The sequence below is a fragment of the Aquila chrysaetos genome, chromosome 18 (assembly GCF_900496995.4).
Source record: "Aquila chrysaetos chrysaetos chromosome 18, bAquChr1.4, whole genome shotgun sequence".
NCBI classification, from domain to species: domain Eukaryota; kingdom Metazoa; phylum Chordata; class Aves; order Accipitriformes; family Accipitridae; genus Aquila; species Aquila chrysaetos.
In genome coordinates, this window is record NC_044021.1 from 24044462 (window position 1) to 24071035 (window position 26574).

The window sequence follows — 26574 nt, forward strand, 5'->3', positions numbered from 1 at the left end:
CGCCGGGCTCCGGCGCCGCCAGGCCGCTCCAGGCCCGGCCCCTCCGCGGCGGCTGCTGCTGCTGCTGCTCCTCCTCCGGGGCGGCGCGGGCGGGCTCGGCCCGGGCCCCGCCGCCTCAGCCCGGGTGCGCGGCCATGGCGAGCCTCCTGTGGCGGCGGGCCGCCGCCGCCGCCGCCGCCCGGCGCCGCCTCCTCGTCCTTCTCCCCCCGGCTCCGGCGGCGCGGCGCGGCAGCTGGGGGTTGCCCGCCGCTCTGGTACGCCGGGGCGGCCTGGTGGGCGGCCGCTGGCTGGAGACGCCCGCCGCTTTCCCCGTACAGGACCCGGCAAGCGGCGAGGAGCTGGGCCGGGTGGCCGACTGCGGGGCGGCCGAGGCGAGGGCGGCAGTGCGGGCCGCTCACGAAGCCGGCGCCGCTTGGGGCCGCCTTCCCGCCAAGGTGAGCGGCCGCGGAAGATGGCGCCCGCCGGGGCCGTGAGGCGGCCGGTCCGGTCCGGTGAGGGAGAAGCTCGTTCCGAGCGGCGCGGCCTCCCTGCGGGCGGGGACCACGGCAACCTTGTCTGTCTCCCCAGGAGAGGAGCGTGTGCCTCCGCAGGTGGTACGAGCTGATGATGGAGAACAAGGAGGAGCTGGCGAGGATCATCACGGCCGAGAACGTGAGTAGGGCGGCCGGGCTCGCCTCCGCCGGGGGATTGGCCACAGCACCTAAGGGTCCGGAGGACATCGGACCCGCGTTGTGGTTCGTGGTGCCCAAAAGCACGCATCGGCCTAAACCGTGGTCTTCAGGGCAGAAATGGTTGGTGTTCTGTCAGTGTCGTTGACTCGGAAGAAATGGCAGTGCTGTTAACGCGAGGCTCCCAAGCGGAATTCGCTCGGGGTGCATTGGTTTGCATGGCAGAGCAGTCTGGGAGCTCGCAGATGGGTATCCTTGGGGATAAAACCGTGCTGGAAGGTACTTCGGCAGCTCCTCTGTGGTGTCCCAGCTGCTAATGGTCGTTCGGTCCACGGGGTCAGACCTGGAGGTAGTCCAAAGTAATACTCCCCGAAACAAATGTCCCTGGCATAAACTTGTAATTGTCTTGCCGTGATTTGCGTCTTCTTCAGAATGGTAGTAGCAGCTAACTGCAGAGTTTGTAAATAAACACGTGCTACACTTGCTATTCCAGCTCCTTGTCTTGGGCAGGTATGAATCCAGGCTCAACATACCAAATGTTGACTACGCAATGATGGTGTACTGAAGCCGCACAACTATTGCTGCTGCTTTCATGTAATCCTTTTTGGAGATCACGGTGTACGTGATAGGGATTATAAAGTGCTCTGAAAAGAACAGAAACTCCGAAATGACTTCAGTTTGGTTTTATTGCTTCAGTCTGCCGCTTACAGTGTACCTTCAATCTGATTTAATCAAAGGGGAAGCCTCTGAAAGAAGCAGAGGGTGAAATCCTGTATTCTGCCTCGTTTCTGGAGTGGTTTGCGGAGGAAGCTCGCCGGGTTTATGGTGATGTCATTCCAGCGTCTGGGAAAGACAGAAGAATCCTGGTGCTGAAGCAGCCAGTAGGAGTGGCGGCCATTATAACCCCAGTAAGCATAGCTGAATTTTTCAAGTCACGTGAAGGTTTTCATCTCAGCCCACAGCATGGGGCTGTGGCCTTAGGGCTCCTCCAACCCTGGCAAACACCCCTGTCAAGTTTCATTTCTACCTTGTACTCGCTTCTTCCTGGATTGGCAGCGCTTCTTTGTAACGTTCACTTAGGACAAAGCACATCATGCATCAAAGCACATAACTGTTTAGGTTATCACATAATTACAGAAAATGTCAGTTATTTCTGCAAAAACAGGAGGCAAAGTTTTCCCAAGTTTGATTGTACTTTTCTTCTCTCATCCTAGTGGAATTTCCCCAGCGCTATGATTACCCGGAAGGTTGGTGCGGCTCTGGCAGCTGGCTGTACGGTGGTAGTGAAACCTGCAGAGGACACACCTTTATCAGCATTAGCTCTTGGGGAGGTGAGCTTTTATGTTAAGCTTTACCTTAGCAGTGGACTGAAGCTGTAAATGGGGAGTCAGATGGGCTTTGAAGATAACTCTGGCCAGCGTCATACATGAAGAAAGGGCAAACTGGCTGACTTGATCCAGAGGTTTTAGTTTAGTAAGAGTCTTTGAAAGTTGCCTCTTACACGGTCTAGAGCCTCAAAGAGGACCCGGCCATTTAGCTACACAAAACATCTTTATATCTTTCCTTTGGTTACTTTGAATGACAGCCTGACCTTAAACCGGAGCAAAGCTGCTGTCTTGACACCATGGCACCTGTTACTAGTTGTGCTGTGCACTTTCAGCTTCCATTGACTTACAGCACAGTTTCTTCAAAACAAACAAATGTTAAGTGACTACTCCTCATACAAAATGCACCGATAATGCAAATTCTGTCTGTTTTGTTGCAGCTTGCAAACCAGGCTGGAATTCCAGCGGGAGTGTATAATGTTGTTCCTTGTTCCAGACAGCAGACACCAGCTGTAGGGGAAGTTCTGTGCACTGATCCATTGGTAGCCAAAATATCTTTTACTGGCTCTACAGCAACAGGAAAGGTACATAAGCGCACAGAATATACTTGAAGATTATTACTGTGGTTATACTGGAAAGGTCAAGGGAAAGTGTGTGCCTTTATACAGAGCTGCCTTCTTTTCTGGCTGCCGTACACAGATTGTCCAAATAATTGTGTACTTCTTGAGATACTGCCTATGTACTTTAGTATCAGTACTTCACAGAAGGATGCCTATGTGCAACTTCTGGATAACTGCCCTTTATTAAATTATAATGTGAACAGTTCTGTACCAGATGCTCTGGTTTCATATCATAGGGTGACAACTTACTAATAAGAACACTGAAATTGAGTTTCAAAGGTACTATTTGGGAATGGCTTCTGCAGTTGAGAGAAAGTATTAGAGAAGTGAGGCCCTTGAATCTCTCCTATCAATCTTAGTCAATAAGCAATCTTGTCACCATCTCTAATGAAATCAAACTGCAGGGCGTGGGTAGAAGGTGATAGAATTCTATGGGATGGCTGTATGCAGAATGAAGAAAAAGTCTGGTATCAAGGCAAATCTTAATCCCAAATTCTGTCAGATCCTGGAAAAATTTTGTAAGAGTCATCAAGACTTTTAGTACCAAAAAAGAAAAGAACAAGCAAACAAGAGTGACAATATTAGTGTATAAAAGCCTGGCCTGAACTCAAGTTGATGAAAATCCTTCTCTTCGTTATTTCTTGGCCAGAATATCATCTCTAAAGATTTTAATGAAGGAAATTAGTCCTTGTTTTTGTCATAGGAGAAAACAGATGGTCTAGCATTATAGAGAAGATCCAGATTAATTCCCTGCCAGAGTTAGTTTGATACTGCCTTCCATCTGTGGTTCCACAGTTCACATCTGGTAGAGGTACAGATTTCTGTGTCTCCTCTGTTGCCTACAGATACTGCTGAAACACGCAGCTGGCACTGTGAAGCGAGTTTCCATGGAGCTTGGAGGACATGCTCCTTTTATAGTGTTTGACAGCGCCAATGTGGACCGTGCTGTTGCAGGAGCCCTTGCTTCTAAGTATAGAAATTCGGGGCAGGTAAGAGTAACCTTCTTGTCCTTGTTTCTGGAAAGTGAAGAGCTATGCATATAGTTTAAGCTGTAATTAAGCTATTTTATGTAAAAGGAAAGCATAGGACACTTCATTGTGAAGAGAAAGATGCTGGAGTCACGCAGGCTCTGGGCACTCAAGCCAGTTATCATCAACAATAACAACACTGTAAAATCCCGTGTACTTTCACAACATACATGGCAGTCAATGGACCCCTTGCAAGAGCGTGAGAAGTGATGAGGCGTTCTGTCATATGATTTCTTAGCATTAAATTCCTTGGAGAACTAGAACTGTGAAAAGACACCATCCTGCCTCAGTTCTCAGGATTATATTTTATAACATGTGCCTAGCCGTTTCTTAAAATAATAGCTTCAAGTCTCATGATAAATGTTTCTATCTGTAAGACTGTGTGTTCAAGACTTTTTGTGTGTTCTGAAAGCACCCAGCAGGAGTCAAGGGGACTGAAATCTGTTAAGACACTCATGGCTAGATTTTTCCACAATAAGTAGCTTAAAAAAAGTGATAGACAGGATTCAAGTGTACATTGCTTCAAAAGTATTTTACTTATGAGTCAAAAAATTTTTAAGAGCATCACTTTCCAGAACAGTCAGCTGAGCAGGGCTGTGTGGAGACTGTTCCAGCCTTACAACTATTACCTCTACACGTGAACACGAAGTTGACGAACTCCAACTTTGGAGAAGCAGCAAGTTTTCGGTGGGATTGGGAGGTCATTTGTTTGGGAAAATGTTGCTCAAATAACACAAGAAGAAAACAAGACTAATCTTGGGAAGAAAGAAAGGAAACAAAATAGAATTGAATGTGGACAAGGACCACTGAGTGATCAGACACAGACTGGACAAGATCTAACATAAAAGGCACCTCTGCTGCTGCATAGAAGGATAAAGTAGCTGTTACTTTTGAGAGACTGTAGCAATCAAAATAGGATGCAGTTAGAGCAAAGGGGTAGCACAAATAAGTAGGCCACTGAAACCGCTTGAAAACAAATTCCGGGAAGAAAGCAAACTCAAACTCAATGAAGGAGTTTGAAAAAAAAGACCCCACACCACCAAGTGTGATTTGAGGTTCTGCTGCTCAGTCCAGCATTCTGCAGTCTAATTAGAAGGTATTTCCTGCAGCTTCTGGACCTTGGTTGTGCCATATATCAGAGTCCACAGAACTCACAAAACCTTTTCCCAGTGTAAGCAACTTAAATGTAGCAGTGTGGCATATTTCACACAGGTACTGACAGCTTGTTGAAGTTGTATTTCTAAAGTGAGAGGCGTGATGAAAGAAATGGCAAAGCTAGTACACAGCTTAGGATGATGGAGAAGAGGCAGAGGACAGAGTGGCATGAAGGCCAGAATGAATTAATGGATAGATTAAATACAATATAAACTACTGTTTGTTTTTCCTTTTCATGTTTGTTTTCAGACCTGTGTTTGCACAAACCGTTTCCTGGTGCAAAAGGGAATCCATGACAAATTTGTGGAAAAGTTTGCTGAAGCTATAAAGAGAGAACTACACGTCGGAAGTGGGTTTGATGCAAAAACTACCCAAGGGCCACTAATTAATGAAAAAGCAGTGGAGAAGGTATAAACAAAAGATTTCATTTTTGACATCTTACTTTATGGGTCATAAAAAGGAAATTAGATTTATATTTCCCTTTTTTCATGCTTGTTTTGTTAGAATGTGTTTGCAGTGTGGCTGGAAGCGTATTCTATCCTCCAAGTCCATGTATACCTATAGATAAACAGATGTGGCCAGTTAATGCATCATGTCCCTATTTCCATTAAGGGAAAACGAGATTCCTCCTTTAGGAAAAACTGATTCCTCCTGATTACTTCCTAGCTGTTCTCAAGAACATTTACTGAAATTGGATACACTGTGAGAGTTGTGTGGTGATCCTGCAATTCTGAAGCACTGTGAATGACAACTTACTTTGAAGAACAGTGCCTCTGTTTGGCAAAAGCTAAGCAGAATAATACATTGAGGTTAAAAATACCAGAGCTCTGGATGTTGTAATCACTTGAAACCGTACATGCATGGTTTGGGTCTTCTGTTTTGGATGACTCATGACTCCAAGAATTTTATTATTTTTTTTAATCGCAGTAAGTCACCTGTTCAATAATATATATAATATAAACTTCGTAAGGTTAAAGATTATTAAATTATGTGGTTCATACTTTGTAAGATACTATGCCTCAGTTATATGCAGGCTTGGTTTGAATCCCATTATACTTGAATGCTGCCAGATTCTTTCTGTTTATAAAAGAATATGAAAATATTCAGAGTTATTTGGGAGACAAAGCATACAGTACTTTGATTTCTTTCTTTCATGCTTTCCCTTTGTGCATCACAAAAGTATAGTGTGTGTGTGTATCATATACATCTATATATACAAATAAGCAAGCACTGTATATAGTCATTTAACTGCCTTTCTGTAATTTCAAAGGACAGTATTCTAGGTGGAGACTGCTACTTTAGTTCTCTCATTACTTTCTTGTCTGTGGATGAATTGTAGGTGTAGGGGGTGGAAAATGTTCTTGCCAGTACCGTCTTGAAAGTTGTCTGTTTCTCTTCAAATGATGGTCATGTACTTCTGTTTTCATGGTGCTTGATCACGGAGATCAGGTGTACTTCTTAGTCCTGCAAAGACTTTTTCTCATGTTCGATGTCATCTTTGCATTTCAACAGAAAAGCTGAATCTTTAAAGTCTGTGAGACTGGGGCCATACTCATCATTTATCTCTCTGAAATTATGTCAGACTGAGAGAAAGAAAAATTCAAGAGAAATTTTAAATAATATTGTAAATGGTCTTCTGCAAAGTATAACCTCTCTTCAAAATCTTATATTTAATACTGGAGAGATTATTTCTTCAGTGGAAAATATACTATTGTTCATTCCTAAATGCTGACTTTGAGATTTTTGTTTTGCATACCTCAGGTAGAGAGACACATTAGTGATGCAGTTTCCCAAGGAGCATCTATTGTGACTGGAGGGAAACGACACAGCTTGGGGAAGAATTTCTTTGAGCCAACATTACTTAGTAATGTTACAACAAAAATGCTTTGCACCCAAGAGGAGACATTTGGCCCTTTAGCACCAGTTATCAAGTAAGATTATTCATTTTCCAGATTAAAAATAGCAATTAAAAAAAACAATGAAAGGTTATTTTGAATAAGTAAGATTTGAATGAGTTTGCCAAAAGGTGTTTTTGTATGATCACACAAGTCTTCTAATAACACTGTGGTACACATGAAAACTTACTTTGGATATGTGGTTTGTTTGTTTCTCTCTCTTGACCTGATTTTAGCATCCCTGCAACTTTTTGAAAATTATTTTCTTTTAAATTGTATCAGCAGTCAAACAAGGATAGATAGCAGCAAAACCTTCACCAACTTCATGATTTGTGGTATGAAGTAGGAGGCAGGACTTTACAGTTTGTCATGTGATTTGCTAGTCCTAAGTTTTTCTGATGGAGGATGCCTTAGAGCTCTCTTTTCTCCTTAAAACCTTCCCTGCCTCCATCCAGAGCAATTGGATGTGGTGGAAGAACATACAGTTATCTCCAATAGTTGGGAGTGCTTGTGTAGTTGGGGAAATTGGTGGGCTAACCCATGTGAAGTGAATGTTTTAGCTACCAGTATCTAGGGAGGATAAAGGCAATCATAACTACTTAACTGCAGTTTAAATTAAGAGAAGTGGTAGAAACTCCTCCATTGTTTCAAAGTGAAAATTAAATTAGATGTTTAAAATATACTTTTGGAAAAAACTGCATCTTGACTTTTTTTATTTCTGATAAGGCTGCTTCTTGTCAGCAAGACGGTAGATGAACTGCAGGCCTCATTTGTATTTTTTCTCTTTATATTGACAGATTTGAGACTGAAGCAGAAGCTGTTGCTATAGCAAATGCAGCTGATGTGGGTTTAGCAGGTATGCCTCTCTGTCAGATGAATGTATTTCTGTGGTTTTATGAGCTTCAGTGTTATGGGGTGACGATTTTTAATGGCAGTAAGTCTCTTTTTCACAGTCTTCTGCAATTGTTCTTCCAGATGTTAATTTTCATTCCTGTATCTCTGTGTCTGCATGGCAGGATATTTCTACTCCCAAGATCCAGCTCAGATCTGGAGAGTTGCAGAACAGCTGGAAGTTGGAATGGTTGGTGTTAATGAAGGCATAGTTTCCTCAGTGGAGAGTCCTTTTGGTGGGGTAAAACAGTCTGGCTTGGGGCGAGAAGGTTCAAAATATGGCATCGATGAATACTTGGAAATAAAGTATGTCTGCTTTGGAGGCTTATAAAAAACTTCAAAAAGCACAATCCCAACAGCTTGGAAAAGAGTGCTGTAGTTTTAATAAGCTTCTTGAACTAGAAATATGTACGAATGCAACTCCTACCTTCTTTAAAACTAAGCAACCCTGTTCTGTATGTGTAGAGATATTTACAGTATTCTGTGCTGCCATATGTTTTTACATGTTCTTTATTTATACATTCAGTTTTTGAGCAGTGCCATCACAATGTCCATCATTTCTAGTAAGGAATAGGGAAGAACGCACATTTATTATTCTTGGATTACCCCTGTGTAACTGGGAGGATTTGGAGACTTCTGCATAATGAAAACAGATCATAACCTATGGCAAGGAGAAACTAGACCACCATTTTCTACTGCCTCTAATGTTTCAGTGTGGATGTGGGAGGCTTTGGGGATAGCAGCGTCCCTTTAGAATTTTCTAATGTGGTTATGTGACCTTCTTTTAGAAGCAGTTGTGTCTTTTAATCGTGGGAGAATCTGGTGCTTATGAAAGGTGAGGAATTGCTTTTAGCTACAGCTAGGCATCCATGCAGGCAAACAGACAGCTTTTGCAGTGTATGTTAATGCTGGCTGCAGAGCTGCCACCTGTTCAGCTTTGGGCTTCTGAGCAGAGAGATGCCTAACAGCTTCCATGCCAGGGATCAGATACAGCCCTTGTCTGATGTTTGTGAGCCCCAGCAGTCCTGGGAAGAGGACAGTCCAGGACAAGGAGTTGCTGGCTGAGTGAGTGGCAGGAGGAAAATGGGATGCTTACTTGCAGGAATAACTTGCAGACTTGTAAGGGGATACCGTAATAGCTGTGTGAAGGAAGAACAAGTAGTGATGCGATGGTACAGATAAACTCCCTTCCAGTAAAAGAACGTGATTCTCCTTGGGTAGAAGTACAGTCACTGATGTACATGTTGCTCAGTGTCTAAAGGAACATTACTCACCACCTCTAAAGAACATGACGAGATAGATGGTTCCGTTTGTTCCTATGGGCTTTGTGCCTTGAATTGGATGTGTGGTTACCGTTAGCCAGGAAGGTTTAAAAACTTTTGAACTTGGCTAACTTGTGACCTAATAGAGGCTTAAATAGAATTGCTTAGAGGTGAGAGTTCTACATCTCACCTCACTATTTTGTCATCTTCAAAAGATGATGTAAAGCTTCCTTAAAACAAAATAAACAATGCTATTTAAACATTATTTTAATGGCAGTCAAAAGAAGCACTTTAAAAAACGTGCAATGTTAATTTGACAAACAGATCAGCACTGCAGAGGCTAAGGAGAGTAAGTTTTGTCTCCTGTGTTGGGTAACTTTATTTAGTGGGGCTTTACCCATTAATTATTAAAAACAAATAAAAGGCGGCAACAGAGCTCTTCTTCCTATACACTAATGAATGTACCCTATGAAATGGGATATTTTAAGATATTTTATTCAATCAGGCAAAGAAGTACCAGGTAAGACGAGACTTGGTGGGGGGGGGGAAGCAAGCTGGAACTGAGTTTCACAGGGTTTTTTAAAAGCGCACATAAGGTAGCATTGACTGCTACTTATTATTTCTAAATATTTTTTATGGTTATATTTGTGTAACACTTGAGACCAGGCGGGTCTGGAGGACATTATCTGCCAGTAGAATGTGTGTGCATCGTGCCAACCGAAGGGCAGTTCAAGGACAATTACTGCCCCACCAGTAAATTTCCAATGCACCAAAAATGCACATTTAAGATAGTGAGGACTTAATACTGCTATCAGTTGCAGCATATGTGCTTGTCGTCAAGATCAAAAGAAGAAAAAAAAAAAAAAGACCTATTTCTACACTAGTTGCAAGGAACTTTCTTATAGCCAACTTCTAAGCTTACAGTATTGAACACATAGGCTGCCTGAATTTGGGGAATACAGCATTGTGGAAGAGGAAGTTTGCCAGCCTTGGCTGCCAATACATGTTTGTTTCTTATTGGAAAGAGTAACTAGGTAGAAGCAGGTCATAACTTGGTGCCTGGGTACCACAATACAGTGATGCAGGCACACTTACAAGTATTGTACATGGGTAGTTTATCTGCCACTGAAATTGCACAGACTGAAAATATGTCTGCCTGTGAACTGCGGTATAAGGTCAACATAAAAGTTACCTCATTTACTGCTGTATGACAGTACAGTTGGAGGATAAATTCTTTAACCCGCTGCTCTATTCATCACAAAGTTATTGATCTGATGCATTGGTGCATTTAAAATCTTTATGTCTTTTCTGAGAATAGCACTGTTAAAATTAATGAGTAAATGTTTACTTTTTTCCTAGCAAATAATACATTTTACTATGCCTGATAACAAGCACAAACCATAATTAAAGATAAGGTATGTAATAAACTTTAAAAATACCTTTGTCTAGATTGGGTTGCGGTTGGATTCCAGCATAGTATCTTTGTGTCAGTAAGGTCTACATCAGTTAAGCACAGAATAATCTTAAGGTTGTCTTCATAGCAAAAGCTGTGATTCTTCAACAAAAAATATACTTGAATTCTCACACCTCAGTTATGTTGATTACACTTGTGATAGCTTAGCAATTTCTGGATATTAAAACTGTGATGGAAAAGTGTTTTCAGTTAATAAATAACTTCTGTGAAAGCATTGGATTTTGTGGTCTATTACCTTCTTCAATGTTGAACTGACAACTGACAGCAGCCACATTAAGTTCAGTCTCTCAGATTTGCACAGAATTTTTTGTTCTGCCAGCTTTAGCACAGCAAAAAAAGACACTTCTTTGCATCCACGTGGTAATGAGGTGTAAGATTTTGGTTACCCCCAATTACTGTCCCTTGAATCTAAATCAAATAGATGAGACTACTTTGACATACTAATATGCCATCATTTTGCATGCAAGTCATTTATGCTGAATCAAACATTTTACTGCAAGATACAGGCTTTGTGGATCAGAGTGCCTTTCCCTGCTTTGAGGATATGATTACTTGCATAATTCTTTACTTCATTTATTCAGATTTAAGATATATTTTTGGAAGGTTTTTATTTCCATTTAGTTAATACAGTTTTGAAGCCTCAGAAACTGTCTTCTAATTTCCCACCCAACTTAGTCATGGCCAGTTTCCATTTTATTTTCTTAACATTACCCTTTAAACAGCTGTTGTTTGACCCCTGCTGCCTGTCTTCTGTGTAATAAACTCTTAAGTAACTATGTTTACCTGTTCTAGATATTAACATTTTAACTTAAAATAGGCAGAAATTCTCTCCAACCACAGTGCACAAACTTTTTCTGGCAAGTCACTCTAGGTAATGCTGGTCCATTGGTACTCTAAGCTGGGAAAGTTACATTGGGTGCTCAGAATAAGTGAGGGAGGCTCTTGATGCTGATAACACTGGATCCAATACCAGTGAAGATGGACAGTCAGTCCTACTGAGAAGTATGTCAAGCCTGACCAATACCTAGTACTTAATTTTGTTTACAGTAGCTGGCAGATTGCACTTTGTTACCTCTTGTCACCAAGATCAAGGAAATGTTTAAGCAGGCTAGTGTTCTGCAGCGTATCCATTTCCCAGACACTGGTGTTTTTAGACACATTGTATGCTTTTATGATTAATAGTGCTGTCATAATTAAGTCACAGAACATTAACAGCAGTTTTAATGGGTTGCACAAGTAAAACCGTTTTTACTGTTCTAAATCAATCAGGCACGTGTTGGGAGTTGAGCAATCCTGTAAGTAAAAGAAGCTCCATGCATTGACTTGGCATTGAAATAACCGTCTCGCTGTAACTGGCAGAGTCATAAGTGTAACTGGCCATGCCCTTTGTCCTAGCCCTACTACTTATGGAAGGGTTGAGCTATCTTAAAGGAGAAGGTTTAAGTATGCTGTTCAGAAGCTCTAAGTTAAATTTTACCACTTGTTTAAAGTGTTTTCCACATCAAAACTCTCCACCTAGGACCTTCCAAGACATGAGAAGCTGGCAGTTTATTCACTTTATCAGTGAATGCTGAAGCTACTTAGCACAACCAGCTTAAGTTGTTTAGGAATCACTGCTGATTACCTCCTGTTGCACAAGTCTCAAGGCCTTGCATCAGCCAACTCAAAGGGGAGGGAGGAGGCTACTGCTGTCACCCAAACGTACAGTGCAATACCAGACAGGCAGGTTCAGTTCTTCAATAAATGACACTCTGTATCTCACCAGCTCATTCAGCAGCCAATATTCCCTTGTAGGAGGCAAGGATGAAGGTAAGAGGTAGGATGTAGACTGTGGCACCATGTATCCAAATACACTTAAAGTTGCTTTTAAGCTGTGTGTTTTTCCCTTGCAGAAAGACACTTGTATCTCACAGTACCTTTTATTATCATGATTTAGCACAAACTTCATGCACGCTGATGCATGGATTTTTCTTTTCCAGTTCAGAAACAGGCAGCATCATCTACCCCTAGCTAACAGCAGTATTTTGGGTTATATTGCACACCAGTATCTCTGATTACTGCACAGCAGCCATTGTACTTAAGAACACTCAAGTGTTGGATTTGCTCTTCATGAAATCACCACACTTGGCATGACAGCTGGTGAATATTTATGCACAGCCAGTTAAACCAAGTAAGGACAAGCACCACATGAAAACTCTTAATGTGAACTGCAGTAATGTTTTTTTTTTCTTCTCTCTCATGTACTGAATTATGTTACCTCTCAAAAAAAGACACTGTTTTGCTTTTGTCAGTAGGAAGGGATCAGATACTGCACTGCTTTTATGTTTCAGTACAGACAAGCTATGGTATACAACATACCTCTATTAGCCCAACCCAAGTGTTGAGTCCAATACAGAATACCACGTCTAAATGAGTACCTGACAAGTTCCTAGAAGGAAAGACAACACTTTATTAATAGTTACATAAATGTAGTAATTTCAGCTCAGAAATGGTTCCAGTTACAATACATTATCATTTACAATAAATAACATTTTCTAAAAACAGATACTTAATATAAATTCTGTAATAGCTCACCCATCCACCCACAGGGAGAAGTGCTTCCATACAGAGACAAACTACTGATGTACAGCACATCTGCACTTGATTTGTAGCCTGTGCAAAAGGAAAAAAAAAAAAAATTTGCCTTTTCTCCATCCTTTTTTAAATTTTATTTCTAAGCTTTAAGGTTCCCTCCCTTGCCTTGGGGAGTTCAGGACCTAAAAGGTATGTGAAATGGGTTCTCCTTTGCTGCAGAAGTATGGGATTAGTATTCTAGTTAGGGATTGATGATAAGCAATAGCTGATGTTAAGAAACTAATTCACCTCTATCCCACTTCTCTTCTTCTAGAGGAATGTTTATCTCTCTCAAACCTCATATAAATGGCTCAGATGACTAAAGTAGCTGTCACTTTTTTACCACCATCCCAAAGCTCCAGCTGACCATTATGAGTACATTGAGGGACAAAACTAGTTTCACTTGAGGCTTAAAAGAAGAATAGGAAATTTGCCTAAGAACTCCGTTATTTCAAGAACATCAGAACTGTCTAAGGAAAGTTTAAATTCAGCATAGAGAACACACGCATACACCCATTCTCTCTCTGTTAAGTTCACACACTGTGAAGCTCCTTTGCATGTTTGCCCACAAGAGACCAAGAAAGAAAAGGAAAATTAGCATAAGTAAACACAGCTGACAGCACAAAACAGATACTTGAACAGTACCTGTATCTGATGCATCTGACAGAGGGAGACTGCTAAGACTGTTTACCTAAAAGGACACAGTTGAAAATGTATTTACACATGAAACAAGAATAACCGTTTTTCCTCCCTCCCCAAATAAACAATCCTCTGCAATTAGACCATTCACATTTTCTTTCTATTTCTCAGCAATCTACTCAGTTAATATGAAAGGTTGGAACCATAGGACAGAGAATTTTGATATGCATCTCAGCAGATTTGCCAAGATAAATTTTGTTTTGTACCGCAGCAGCATTTTGGTTAAGAAAATTAAAAACACAAACCAATGACCTGTTAGCAGTGTACTGGTTTCGTGCTGCATCTACACTGTGTTGAGTACTGAACCTGTTTAATGCCTCAGGCAGTAATGGTAATTTTTTTCCAAAATATACTCCTTCCTTAAAATGTAAACAAAGGCAGTCCTTTTACATAGCTGGACAATCTCTGCTTGTGCATGCATCAGCATGTATAAATGTAAAACCAAGATGCAAATTAAAATCCAGTGCTTGCATTAAGGCTACAAGGCACTGTAAGTACCAGCACACTGTCTGCCTTCAAAGAGAGACAGTATCTTATCAGTGCCAAACTGAATTTACTCTTTATTTTCAGTGGACTCTGAACCATACATGACAAGCTATATCTGGTCTTCTCTGCTTTTCAGTGCAGATGAGACTGTTGGGAATATCCCCGTCCCTATTTCACAAAGAAGCTGCCAGCACCTTTTCTGTATATGAAGGAAAACGGTGTGTGGAAGTAAACGTGAGGACTGACAACCTGCTTCAAACCCACCATAACCCAAACCAGAAGGCTAGCATCAGAATTCTACCATTGTGTTTGCACCTTAACAGCTAGTTTTTCAACCCTTTCATTCCAGGTATGACCTGACATTCTGTAAGAAAGCAACAGCTCTAGAAATAAAAATTATACTGAATCAAGATACAAGACTTGCTATAGTCTCTCCTAAATTCCTGACAAAATCATGCTTGGCCAAGTGACACAAACATGTGATATCACAAATTCACACAGCCAAAACCTATTATTTTCCACTTCTGTGTGAGTTTCGTATTAAGAGCACACCTGATCTTATGTAAGATGAATGAATTCTCTTTCCAAGGAGGTCAAAAAATCAAACTAGTAGAATTAGAAGCAGCTCAAAATTTAAACTATATTCAACTTTCAAAACATAACTAAAATACAGTTAGCAATGTAGGTATCAAAGCATCTAGAGAGTAGAATTTAGTAAGCAACTTCCACTTGCTAGGGCCTTATGCAGTAAGAAATTGGTCTAATGTTTCTTGTTGGTTAGAGTGAGAAATACTTAACCAAATCAAGCATACATTCTCATGGCACATGAACTCATGACCAATCCAAAGATCTGAGAGTGTGTGTGTGTGTGTGGGAATAGCCCTGGGAATTCTGCAGCATTGAGGAAAGCAGGTTTATGATTCCTGTAGCTGTTTTACTAGAGAATTGTTTTTTAGGTTTTTTGGTTTTGTTTTTTTAAAAAAAGATGCCTGAATTTTAATTCCTTGAAAGAACAACCTCCTAGGCTTCAGCACCAGCTTTAGAAATGTAAAATAAACGCAGAACACACAAGTGACTGACTTCACAAAACAAGGACACTGCTGACTGCACTGACATGTCCTAAAAGATAAGTTTATAAAGGCACACTGGATACAGTATTTAGCAAAAGCATTAATGGCAGCATGGCCAATACAAAGTTGTAGTTCCTTATGCAACTTTGGTTTTTTCCTTAAAAAAAAAAAAAAAAAAAGCATGTTACCAAGAGCATAATTCCTGCTAGAACATTTTGAGAATTTGTGCAGAGTAGATTAAGCCCAACATTTTTATTTTAAAAGGAAAAAAAAATAAATAGTATTTTGAGTGGACCTTAACTTTTTTCAGGAATCCATTAAAGTGAACACTGCATTATTATGTTAACGTATCTGGAGCAGACACTGAAAGACATCAAAGGCTGGCTTTGCTTTTATTGACCAAGTTATTTAAAAATATACACACACACACACTCAAGAAGGGGGAGGGTGAGATAAAGTAGATTTGTTTCAATAAATAGCCTAAAACCCCCATACACATATAGTTAAAACTTGGCTTCTGAAGAAAGCAAATCACACCATTTTTATACTGCATCTTGCTGGTGGGTATGCAAAAAACATGGAAAACACTTGCACTAGCCCTCTTTACCTCTTCACAGCCTCTCCCACCACTATGACTCCTGCAGCCACACTCAGCACTCCAGAGAAATGCAGGGCTGGGCACAGGATAAATGCTCCTCAGTGCAGCATTAGTAGCCTTAGAGACTGTTGCTGGCTGCATTTGAGAATCAAAGGTATGAAATCAGTTATGAGCATGCCATGTTGCTGCAACTTTTGACTACTGATTCCTTCCAACCTAGACAGTTCTTCCGACTTTTGCCCAACTCAGTTACCAAGAGAAGCACAAAAGCCACAGTGTTCAACCCAACTACTCTGTTGTGTCAGTCTTCTATGAAAGAATGGAAAAAGCCCCAAAATTCTCCACCAAATTATTCCTCATGATGGAGGTGGGCTATGTCCTCTCCCTGACCCTTCTCATCCACACCCCTTGATCTCTATACTGTTCCACCCTTCTCCGTCAATGGATTCTCCACCACCAAATTGAAAAAAAACAAAAACAAAAACAAACAAACAAAAAAAAACAAACAAAAAAACCCCCAAACCAAAAAACTGTCCAAAATACTCCCAGAGGAGTATTTTCTCCATGAGAACACATCATTCCTCCAGCTCAGCCCAAGATTCCAGCATGTCAGTAAAGGACCCCCAGGAAAGGCTGATGTCATGGCCAGACAGTACCGCTGACACAGATGCCCCCACAAGTGAGGCTTATGTATAAAAGCCAAGTCTTCAGTTTGGAATTTCAAGAGCAGTATTGGGGGCATGGCTTTAAAGCCCAACAAGCACGCTGTAAAGAAATTATCCAGATTGTGAACAAGAACATCAGAACTCCAACAGAGCTACCCTTCCCAAACACCTAAAGGGATCTCTTTAGGCCAACACATCTAGTCACTGAATAACCACAGAGAAAAATGTAAAACAATCTAATGTTCGAGCTAAAACCGTCCTCATTACCAGTTCCCACGACAATGAAGGTAGGTGTTGAACCTCCTGCTCCATATAGGGTATTTCGCCACAAGCATTTCACTACACAAATACCTGGCACATTTTAATTGAGCACTGAGGCTGACAGATGAAAACTCATCTCAGCTGAGGATTCAGTCTTAAAATGTCCAGAGCTCCTGAAAAGTGCTCTCTAAGCAAAAGGTAGTTTGGGATGCTCAAAATGCTTCTCAAACTAGGTCCCTTCCTGCCTTTCTGCCACCGTTTCCTGGCTGAACGTGGCAGACTCCAGAGAGCCAAAAGCACCTTCATCATTACAGAAGCAACCTAAGACTGAACTTCCCTGCAGGCACCATACTTTCTATGTAAATCCAAGGAACATTGCATAATACAGGACCCAGATGTATCTCATGACTTTACAGCTGATTAAGTGCAACTGCTAATTGTAAACTTCCTTTGGAAACAAAGACATTTCCATCTGATGAGCACTACCGTAGAAAAGGAAGCCACAAAGCACAGAGATAAATACAATGCACTAAAATGCTCTCTCTTTGTGTCCCCAAACTAAACTGAAAATGAAGATGGAGCCTGTGGTCACATATTGCTCTCTATAGTTGTAAGGGAATTCATCTATATTGGCTTTTGCTGTTTTAGGTCAGCATCATAATCACACTGCTTCTCAGAGAGAGACAGGAGTACAGGACATGAATCTGTATGCATCTCAGTTACCTTTGTTAGTAGCATAACAGTCCTGGCTATTTTTGTAAAACTAGGAAAAAAGGCCTTCTGAAGTTCAGACAAACATTCAGCATGGAACATGCAAGAAATAAGATGTGGTTTTCCTTGTTCCTATAATGGTGACAAGAGGAGTTAGCTGACCATCTAATCCTTCCTCCTTCTTTCCCCTAACTGTGCTAGAAATTTACCCTTTCATCTGCAATTAGTTGATATTTTAGGAAGCTTTTGGTTCTGGAAAAACAGAGATGGGCCAACATGTTTCAGATGTGTTGGACCAGCATGTTCTGTGCTTTTACCCTCATTCAGTTATCTGTCTTTGGAGCTGTAGTTGAAAGAAACTCCATTTCTGATGGATCCATTCGTGAGGGTTTTAGGATTCTCTCTTTCAATCTTTTCTCTGCTGAAGATAGTGTCCTGATCGCTGTCAAACTCTGACTCTGAGACCATCAGACTGGAGTTGTGTTCTGTACTTCTGTGTTTTATACCTGACAATAAAAAAGCAAAACAAGCTCATTAGAAAGGTTTCATTTTTAGTAACAACTAACTATCCTCTCCTCTGCTATGATATGAAAGATAAGTGAAAACATTCTCTGCAATCCAGCATAACAGCATGCACCACTGCCACCACTGATATAAAAACTGGCCTAGGAGGTACCATATACTGTCAGGCAGATTCTCTTCTGACTTCACTGCAGGCCCATCAGTTTATGGCTCTGAAATGTGAATATATGCGTTTAAATCCAAAACAATTACATGAACTTAGTACATAGCTAATGTACTTTTAATAGCTTGAATCTGGAAATTAGTCTGCCCACTCAACTATCTGATTAACACGAGTGGCAATGAAAGGTCACAGTTTCTACAGAAATGTTATGCCTGTCTTTCTAGGACAGCAATTTCTCATGATGATTTTATTTCCCTGTATTCCAGTATTTCCCCTGATAAAAACTGAAACTCAGGTAAATCAAAATATATGTGAACAGAGGGTAGCAGCTGAAGTCTACTGATGTTTAACAGGGCACTAATGGACCAGAAGGGAACTGCTGTGCAGCCATAAAAACAGCTCCAAATTAAAGTGTGTGCAGGAGAGGAGGGGTTACATGGAGGAAGTCTGCGGGACAATTAGATGTTCTAAATTAAGATTAATGAAGAAGCTTAGAGAAGCAGCTGAGCCCAAGGCCTCATGAAAGAAATGAGGTGATTCTCCCCCAACCATTTCATTGTCTATGCTTGCCTCTGCCATTCCCAAACTTGTAGGCCAGCTTCTGGGCTCCTCCTGACTGCAGATGGCAATTCAAATACATGAACTGTAAGCTTGGTGGATGAGTTTCCAGCTGAAACAGATAGTGCTTACCATATTTGGGTCGTAGCTCCATTCTCTCCTGCTCATCTATGTTATCTAGGATGGTATATTTTGTTTTCTTTCTTATCTTTGTCCTCTTTCTGCTAAAAAGTTACCACAAAAGACATTTAGTTCTCACATACACACATAAATCTGTTCCCTCTCCCTTTACATACACATAGCTACATACCCCAATATACAGAACCTCGTAGTACTTTCTCACCTCCACTTAAAAAGAGTTGTTCCAGTTTATACCTGTATAAAGCAGCTGTACAATCTGGATCAGAGAGTATAGTTTATTTTCTCTCCGATATACAAAGATGAAGAAAGCAAGAAAGACTGACTTGCTTTCCTAGGCCACAGGCATTCAGTTTGTTCAATTTCAACATACTAACTCGACACAAGGTAGACACATATTCATTTGTTTCCGAATAAAATTTCTGTAAGAATCGGTTAGTCCCCAATTCAATCCTCTCAGTTAAAAAACCCCAAAAAACAAAAAACAAAACCCCAAAACTGGTGCTTGTCTGGTTATGCTTACAGAGAAGACCAGACAAAAATGGAGATTGGCTCCCTCATATATATGTAGGGACAAAGCCCTACTGGTCTGTAGACAAAGCCCCACCTGTTCTTTCTTCATTTAAATCCTTCCCCAGCATCTGCTTCCACAATGCTGCGAACATTATCATCTCTATGTTAAGTTTCAGCTATCTGCAGGAGTTAACTCATCTGCTCATTAATTCAGAAGGAAAAGTCATGGAGCTAGAGGAACAGACACAGAACTGTTTGTACTGCATTGAGAGGGAACAAAGGATTGGGGGGTGTGGGCATAGACAACGACACATGCCCTTTATCAAGGCAAGTGTTGACTCTAGCAATGTCTGGAGAAGCACTCCCACCCAGACTGCACAGTTCACAGTGGAGAAGCCACCTACTACTGCTCAGCCAACATTACAGCAATAGCCAGCCACTCAGCCTCCCCTCTACAGTCTTCTAAAATAGGGAGTTCATTTGCCAACTCAACAAAGCCTTTAAAACCTCCAAAACTCCAGACAAAACTTAGACTACAGTGTATCTTTTTCCTGTAGTTTCCACAAGGCAAAGGGCACCTCTTGCCATTCTGTCCTGTGCAGCATTTCTCTCCTCTTTTTTACATGTATCTGTATTAACCAGTCCTCACTCTCTGGCACAAGCCACGTGAGGACAAAGGCCAGAAGCACCTGAACTCCATAAACAGTCCCTTTATCATCAAATCCACACAAGCCTGTGAGACTCCACCCCACACTGTGGGGTGGAGTGGAACACACTTCTATTTAAACCTTTCTACTAACAGCACAGTTCCTTTAACCATAAAAAGGAAATCAGTATCAACTCCCACGCATTTCAAACAGCATCCTTTACATATTGCAAAGACACCCTAGAAGGAGTTGAAAATCCAGAAAGATTTTGACAGCATTTCATTTTTGCTAACACCTGAACAAGCCATCTATTTGCTGAGCAGCAGCAAAAACACTTGCTCTAGTGACAGAACTTGCAGGGGCTTGTCACTTGAAAGAGAATTTCTTACCAGCTCACTGGGAAAGACTGGAGGCAGGGCCAGAGGGGGAAACGACATACAGTAGTAGGCAAAACTGTTTAAGTAAAGAGGAAGCAAGAAGTTTGCGTGACTGAGATCACTGGAGTACTCCTTGCCTGTCAGCCAGACGCAGCCCCCATGTCCACCCTTCCTGTCCAAGGGAGACAGCAGGTTGGGAGCAGCTCCCTTCCCATCGCCCAGAACACTCCTACGCCAGTGACCTTCGGGGTGTGCCTCTTTTTTCCTTAGCATGGAGTACCGGGAGGACTCAGTGGGAGACCATGAAGATGTGCAGTATACTCTCAAGAGTGTTAACATAAATTATCTCTTAATATGAAAGATATTCCAATATGAGCTTTTTGTTTTTTAAAATGCAGAAGAGCACAGAGCCACAAATGGATACTCCTTTTTTCAACAAAGTGTGTCTATACAGAAATAACTACAGGCAGCTCCTCAGGCGTCTGAAAACAGTTCAGTGGTTTAGTGCTAAGGCCTGGACTAAAACGTGGGCAGTTGTGTGCAGTTTTTGCATATACCCCCATCAAAAAGAAACACAAATCACGTACCTTTTGCAGCAGCAGATGCAGAACCAGGCAAGCCCTACCATGACCACAATCAAAATAAAAACAGATACAGTCACATAGAGTATACTCCATTCTGAAAAAAGAAACACAACAGTGCTTTGTAAAGTAATAAGAATAGGATAATTTCTAATACAACTCTATTAAAATAACCAATCCTGAGGAACAGGGAGTGGCAACAGGAACTTAGGAAAACTTAGCACCTTCATCTTCTCAGAAGAATCCCTAAAAATTCTTAATCTTCCAGATTGAAAGTGCATGTTTGAAAATTTCCTTCCACTCCAATACCTTCTACCATCCCAAGACATCTGAAGTTTATGTGGGAACTGAAAGTCAAGAGGGCATGGTTACCACCTCAGTTGTTATTCTCTACCTGAAATAAACATAGGTGTACTCTGGGTCTGGCATTTTAGTAGTGCTTTAAAAGAGCAGCTGATTAGAGACAGATCCTTCTACCTGCCCGCTTACACTTGTAAATTCAGGAAAATATGAGAAAAATACAGAGAGATGTACAATAATGTGAACTCCAACTCACTATTTCAGTGTTATTATTACACTATGGAACAACACAGCATTAGGGCAGGGCTGCAGGAGGTCCCAGCCTCAGGCTTAAAACCTACTGTCCCATTTTGGTTGGTCAATTACTCTTCACTCACTAACAGACACACGGCCCATGGTTACTTAATGGCTTGTAGCAAACTCCTTATAAATTTCTATAGATTTACTTGAAGACTAGCACATTGCTCAAACGTCTCCAAGCCTGCACAGTACTAAGAGTTGAGCTTTATTTCAACTTATGCAGAAGACCAATCTAGTTAAATTAAAACTATTAAATACTTGAAATAGAGAGGCTTAGCTAGTATGTTAGGTGTGCCACAGAATATAGACATGATTAAGCTGGTGAAACTAAATTGCATTTCCCAGAGGCAACAGGCAAACTGAAACAAACAGTGAGATTAATTATGCCAAAAAGCTGAGGTTTTAAAGGCGACTATATTGGTTAGTCCAGAACACTGGTGTTTTCCGTCCTTAGGTCAGATCATACTTCTGGCATAGAAGCATCAATCACCGACTCAGAGAATCTAAGTCATAGCCTCTTTTTCAGCTTTCCAACAATCAGACAAATACTACTCAAAAGTTTTGCAATGCCCACACTGTTCAACAACCCTTCCAACTGGCCCCAACTGTTGCAAGCTCGCTCTCCCATAACAAAGTTTTCATGCTTTTTTCCTCAAATAGTGATACTTTTTAAAACTTAAACTTTTAAAATATTTTAAATATAGGCTACTACTGCCAAGATATTATAATTTCAAGACGTTATTCAAGTAACTTTCTACAGAAAGATATTGCTGGGCTGGAAAACAAAGAGACTGTTTTAGTCTTCCCTCAGCATCTACCTCCTAAGTACTCTCCCCATTCTGACAGCAAATTATCAACAGCCTAACGAAATGATGAGTTATTCTTGAAATACATCCCACAATACCCAAACTCACCACAGTTACTCTCTCCATCATTTAGATAACGATGAATCAAGTTTTCCATCCACAGCTGGTAGCAAATGCAGCGCTTTGTTATGGGGTCACAGTGTCCATGTCCAGAGCATTTTAAAAGACAGGCTAAGAGCAAAACCAAACATAGGGTCAGTTGTGTAGATGGACAACTTCTCACGCATTCCCTTACTGCAAGACCAGATTGGTAGTAAAGCATCTAGTTCGTAACATTCTGATATTTTTAAAATCTCCCATTCCTTTGGTGTTATGTGTTAAACAGATTTACAGTTCAGCAGACTGCTGGCTGTGAAGAGAAATATAAGAATATATCTTATGCATACAATATTGAAATCGTATGCAAGTCAAGAACAGTTTATTCTAATCAGAAATAAACATGAGTTGAAGTTGTGGAATTCAGACCTGCTCCTTTCTTTATGACGTATGTTAAGAACTTCTAAAGTACCTGAGAACTGGGGAATATCAGCATTCTCAGGTACTAGAAGACAAGCATCATACCAATAAGCTAGAATGTATTTCAGTATTTCAAAATTGAATTACAGTATTTGAGGTCAGAACATTTACATACCTTATATGCTTACAGTAGTAGCTATTGCTAGATCAATGCATCATATCAGACTAAAATAAAAAGTTATTCTCCTTAAAACTTAGAGTAGCACATTTGCTACGTCAAGAAAAATGTTAATGCATATTTTCAAGTGACACCTACACATTTTGGTAATCCAAGTACATTTACAATAGAACAACAGCCCTTTTTGCCAGATAAAGACAGACAGAATTTACTACAGAATCAATGACTCTTATTGCCGGAGCTTGCTCATTTTACTTGCATTTGCATCATTATGTCCTGATTTTAAATTATGGAAAAGTCATATCTGTAATATCTGAGTCTCATAAACGGTTCACATTACTAGTTAAGTTTAAAATAGGCTTAGAAGTCCAAGTATCTTTTGGGGAAAAAGAAAAAGTTCATTATAAGAAACCCCAGGGGCCTGCCTATGTTGCAAATATTAGAAGACCAGGTTATAACACAGTGATCACCTGACCATTTTGCCCGATACAGACAGACAAAACCAAGTTACATTACAGGCCTATTACTGAACACTAAAAGCCTTGAAGGAACCAGAGACATGAAACATTCTATATTATGGCTATGTTAAGTTTTGCCCATCTTCCAACAAAAGATGGTATGAGCGGGGTATCTTTATCCTCATTCCCAAGGCCTTCCTGATGCAGCCGAGATTAAGATGTGCTTTTGCCTGCTGTTACAGATACCTTTTAAAAGAACACAAGTCTACCACAAATAAGCATGCATTTTAAGTATTGTCTTCAATGTCATCTTTCGGAAAGCCACATCAAAGCCCAGACACCCGATGGCAGACAGAAGGCCTTCACGCACTGTTTCCAGGTGCTACGTTAGCCAAACGCCTGCAGAGTTCCGAGATGAGCAAGCACAATCCAAAACATACCAGCCGTGTCAACCCGCAGGACTTTAAAAAGCAGAAAGTCAGCCTTCTCTTTCAAAAGCTGCAAATGCAGAGTTCGCGAGACATCTGATGCCTTGATCACCTTGGAAGGATGCCCATTCTGCACGTAGAACACAACCGCAGTGCTGCAGAAAGAACAGCTAAGGTCATGACTGCTGTCAAAGATCACTTTTGTCAGGCATTCAGTTTACAGCCTCTGGTTTTGTTTCTGGAAAGCAAATGCCACTACTGATAAAAGATTAGGGAACTCTGTCCATGGATCAGTCAACTCCATCCAAGTGCCATGGACTTCATTCTGAGCCAGGAGCACCAGCAGTTCTCTGGCTTCTCAGTTTCACAGAATAAAGGTGAGGACAACAGCAAATGTAATTCCCTCCTTGGTCTTCCTGACTCTCGCTTTAAGAGAAGTATGTATACATTTGCTTTCCCCACTCTCACCTAGAACCTATCACAAAGCACTCTAAAGCAGTTTGAGTAAATTCAGGAAACTGAATTTAAGAGGAGGAAAAGCTCAGAAGCAAGGGAGCCAGAGAACTTCATGTGGGAGCCACTCCCAGCCCCCTTTTAAGTTCGGTGGTGTTGATCTCATCCTGTATCAGACACGTAAGGGAACATCTTTATCTGAAAAGCAGTAAATGGAAGCTGTGATTAAAAATATCATAGCTATGAAAGCTAAATTTTCCAAACGATTTGTTTTTCAATTTTAAGAGGTTCCCCAACAGCTGAACAGACACCAAAATGGATTTTAAATTACCAAATAGCTCACAAGAAGTTATTTAAAGATCACTTGTGTCAACAGGTTCTACCAATCATGCTGATAAGTTTCTCTGTGTGCACACAGCCACCTCTAGCCCTCTACACCAAGTAGAGGGGGTATTTCTACTTCACAGTAAGATACCACACTTAGAAGTATTCATTGTGTAGTTTTCTCTGCAAAAAATGGATTTTCATCACCAGTTACCTGGGAAAATGTTTATAAGATAATTGGAATATCAAAACCTTAGAGAGGAAGTAGAAGAAAAGGGGAATAAACCAGGTTTGATCAGATACAGCTGGAACCTTATTTTGAAATACAATACTTGCTTCACTGAGAAAGTCTGTCTGTCTCACTCCATCCAGCATTTGGGAAAAACAGTAGTACTGTATGGAACAAAGACACCGAAATATATGCACATGCTTTCTTTAAAGGAATAAATAAAAAAAACCAACATGGAGAATTTTTAAATTTCTTTTTTTTTTAAACAAAACACTTCAGTTCTGAGCCTCCAGAGAGCTTACTTCCTCAATTCTCTACCACAGCAAAAGAAAGTCACCTTCTAAAGTATACACTGTTGAGACCTATAGCATTTTTGTTGTTGTCTTAGAAAAGATTATTGCAACTAATTATGAGCTGTGACAGAGTCAATGAAAGTCACAAATCTTCCTGACACAGCAGGATATATTTGTACCTTATATCTGAGTAGGCTTGTATCTTCTGAACTTTGATATCTGAATCCAAAACATTCAGCAATACAGCCAGCTGTCTCACCAGGGTGTCCTTCTGCTGTTCACTCAGCTGTCCCACTCCAACTTGCAGAATCAGCTCCACCAGACCACTCCTTTTGGGATCTGACAGAAAAAGAACATGCTATTCTTTCAGAGCCTGGCAAATCTTTTGGTAGCAACTGAAGACAACATGCAGTACTCAAAAGTATTTATTAATACTATATTTTCCTGCATAAGACCCATATCCCTTATAACCCAATCCTTTTGTGTTCTTAGAAAAGTGCATTTTCACATTCCCTCTGAAACAAACCTTGTGGGTCCTAAGATAGCAACCCAGTTTACCAGTTGAAAGTACTTCAGTGTGTACTTCAGTTCAGCGCTAACACATTTCTGTGCAGAATAACAGCTTCCGTTCCCCTAAATCCCCCTTCTGCTCCCCCTAAGTCGCATCTTAAGGTCAGAGGTAAGGACTAGGTGAATCTAATTCTTAAGTTCTCTGCTAGTTATCTCTTACTGGCTACCACCCAGGAAAAGGGAGGCAAAGATGGACTCATATGGTAGCATGCAAGACTGCGAGAGCGAGTCTAAATGAGGACAGTCAATTTGAGAAATATCAAATATGTTTACCTTCACAAACTAAGGGTTCTGTTAAAACTTACTTGAACTTCTAGAGTGCCTTGCAAACAAAACAAGCTTCACAGATATCCAGTGAGAATCCTGAGCCAATTATTGTGACTACATTCAACAATAAAGCGAGGAACAAATAAAATCATTGCCCAGGAACCAGACAGACAAGAAATATCTGACAGACTCAAGATTTCAGACTCATTTCCTGAAATCTCAACTTATGCTTCTATCACATCGCCATTTATCCTGCATTTGAAAACAGGTCGTATATATGAGTAATATCAAACCATAAAAAGACAATTTAAAAAACCCCTGAAATTCTGAGGTTTGTTTTTGTCCTTCAGGATGAAAGGAGGAAAACAAGCAGCATTTGTACCTAAACTTAATGCTTAGCTCCCATCTCTTTCCATTGGCCAAACTGATTAACAATCAGAAAAAAGAAACAAAAACCTACAATGAATAAAAAGCAACAAAAACCTAATGAAAATATTAACTAGGAAGTACAATTTTTATTTATTTATGCTTC

General features: G+C 40.7%; 2 protein-coding genes across 5 annotated transcripts in view; one reads left to right on the forward strand and one right to left on the reverse strand.

The window, feature by feature from the left end:
* Positions 1–84: 84 nt before the first annotated feature.
* Positions 85–10532, forward strand: ALDH5A1 (aldehyde dehydrogenase 5 family member A1). The gene is made up of 10 exons (XM_030042021.1): positions 85–434; positions 568–651; positions 1406–1576; positions 1883–1999; positions 2434–2577; positions 3459–3602; positions 5046–5204; positions 6558–6727; positions 7489–7547; positions 7708–10532. The coding sequence occupies exons 1-10, from the start codon at positions 135–137 to the stop codon at positions 7911–7913; spliced, it is 1554 nt and encodes a 517-aa protein (XP_029897881.1). The 5' UTR covers positions 85–134; the 3' UTR covers positions 7914–10532.
* Positions 10533–12747: 2215 nt separating this feature from the next.
* Positions 12748–26574, reverse strand: part of KIAA0319 (KIAA0319 ortholog) — a 60689-nt gene continuing 46862 nt past the window's right edge. For 2 of the 4 annotated variants that reach the window (XM_030042050.1, XM_030042051.1), the window contains exons 16-21: positions 25385–25544; positions 23919–24061; positions 22435–22557; positions 20927–21017; positions 18797–18888; positions 12748–17927 (exon numbers count right to left, since the gene is read on the reverse strand). In XM_030042050.1, the coding sequence (XP_029897910.1) occupies positions 17749–17927; positions 18797–18888; positions 20927–21017; positions 22435–22557; positions 23919–24061; positions 25385–25544 (788 nt within the window). In that variant the 3' untranslated portion in view covers positions 12748–17748. The remainder of the gene's footprint in view (positions 17928–18796; positions 18889–20926; positions 21018–22434; positions 22558–23918; positions 24062–25384; positions 25545–26574) is intronic. The other 2 variants (XM_030042052.1, XM_030042053.1) reach the window with 2 other exon arrangements.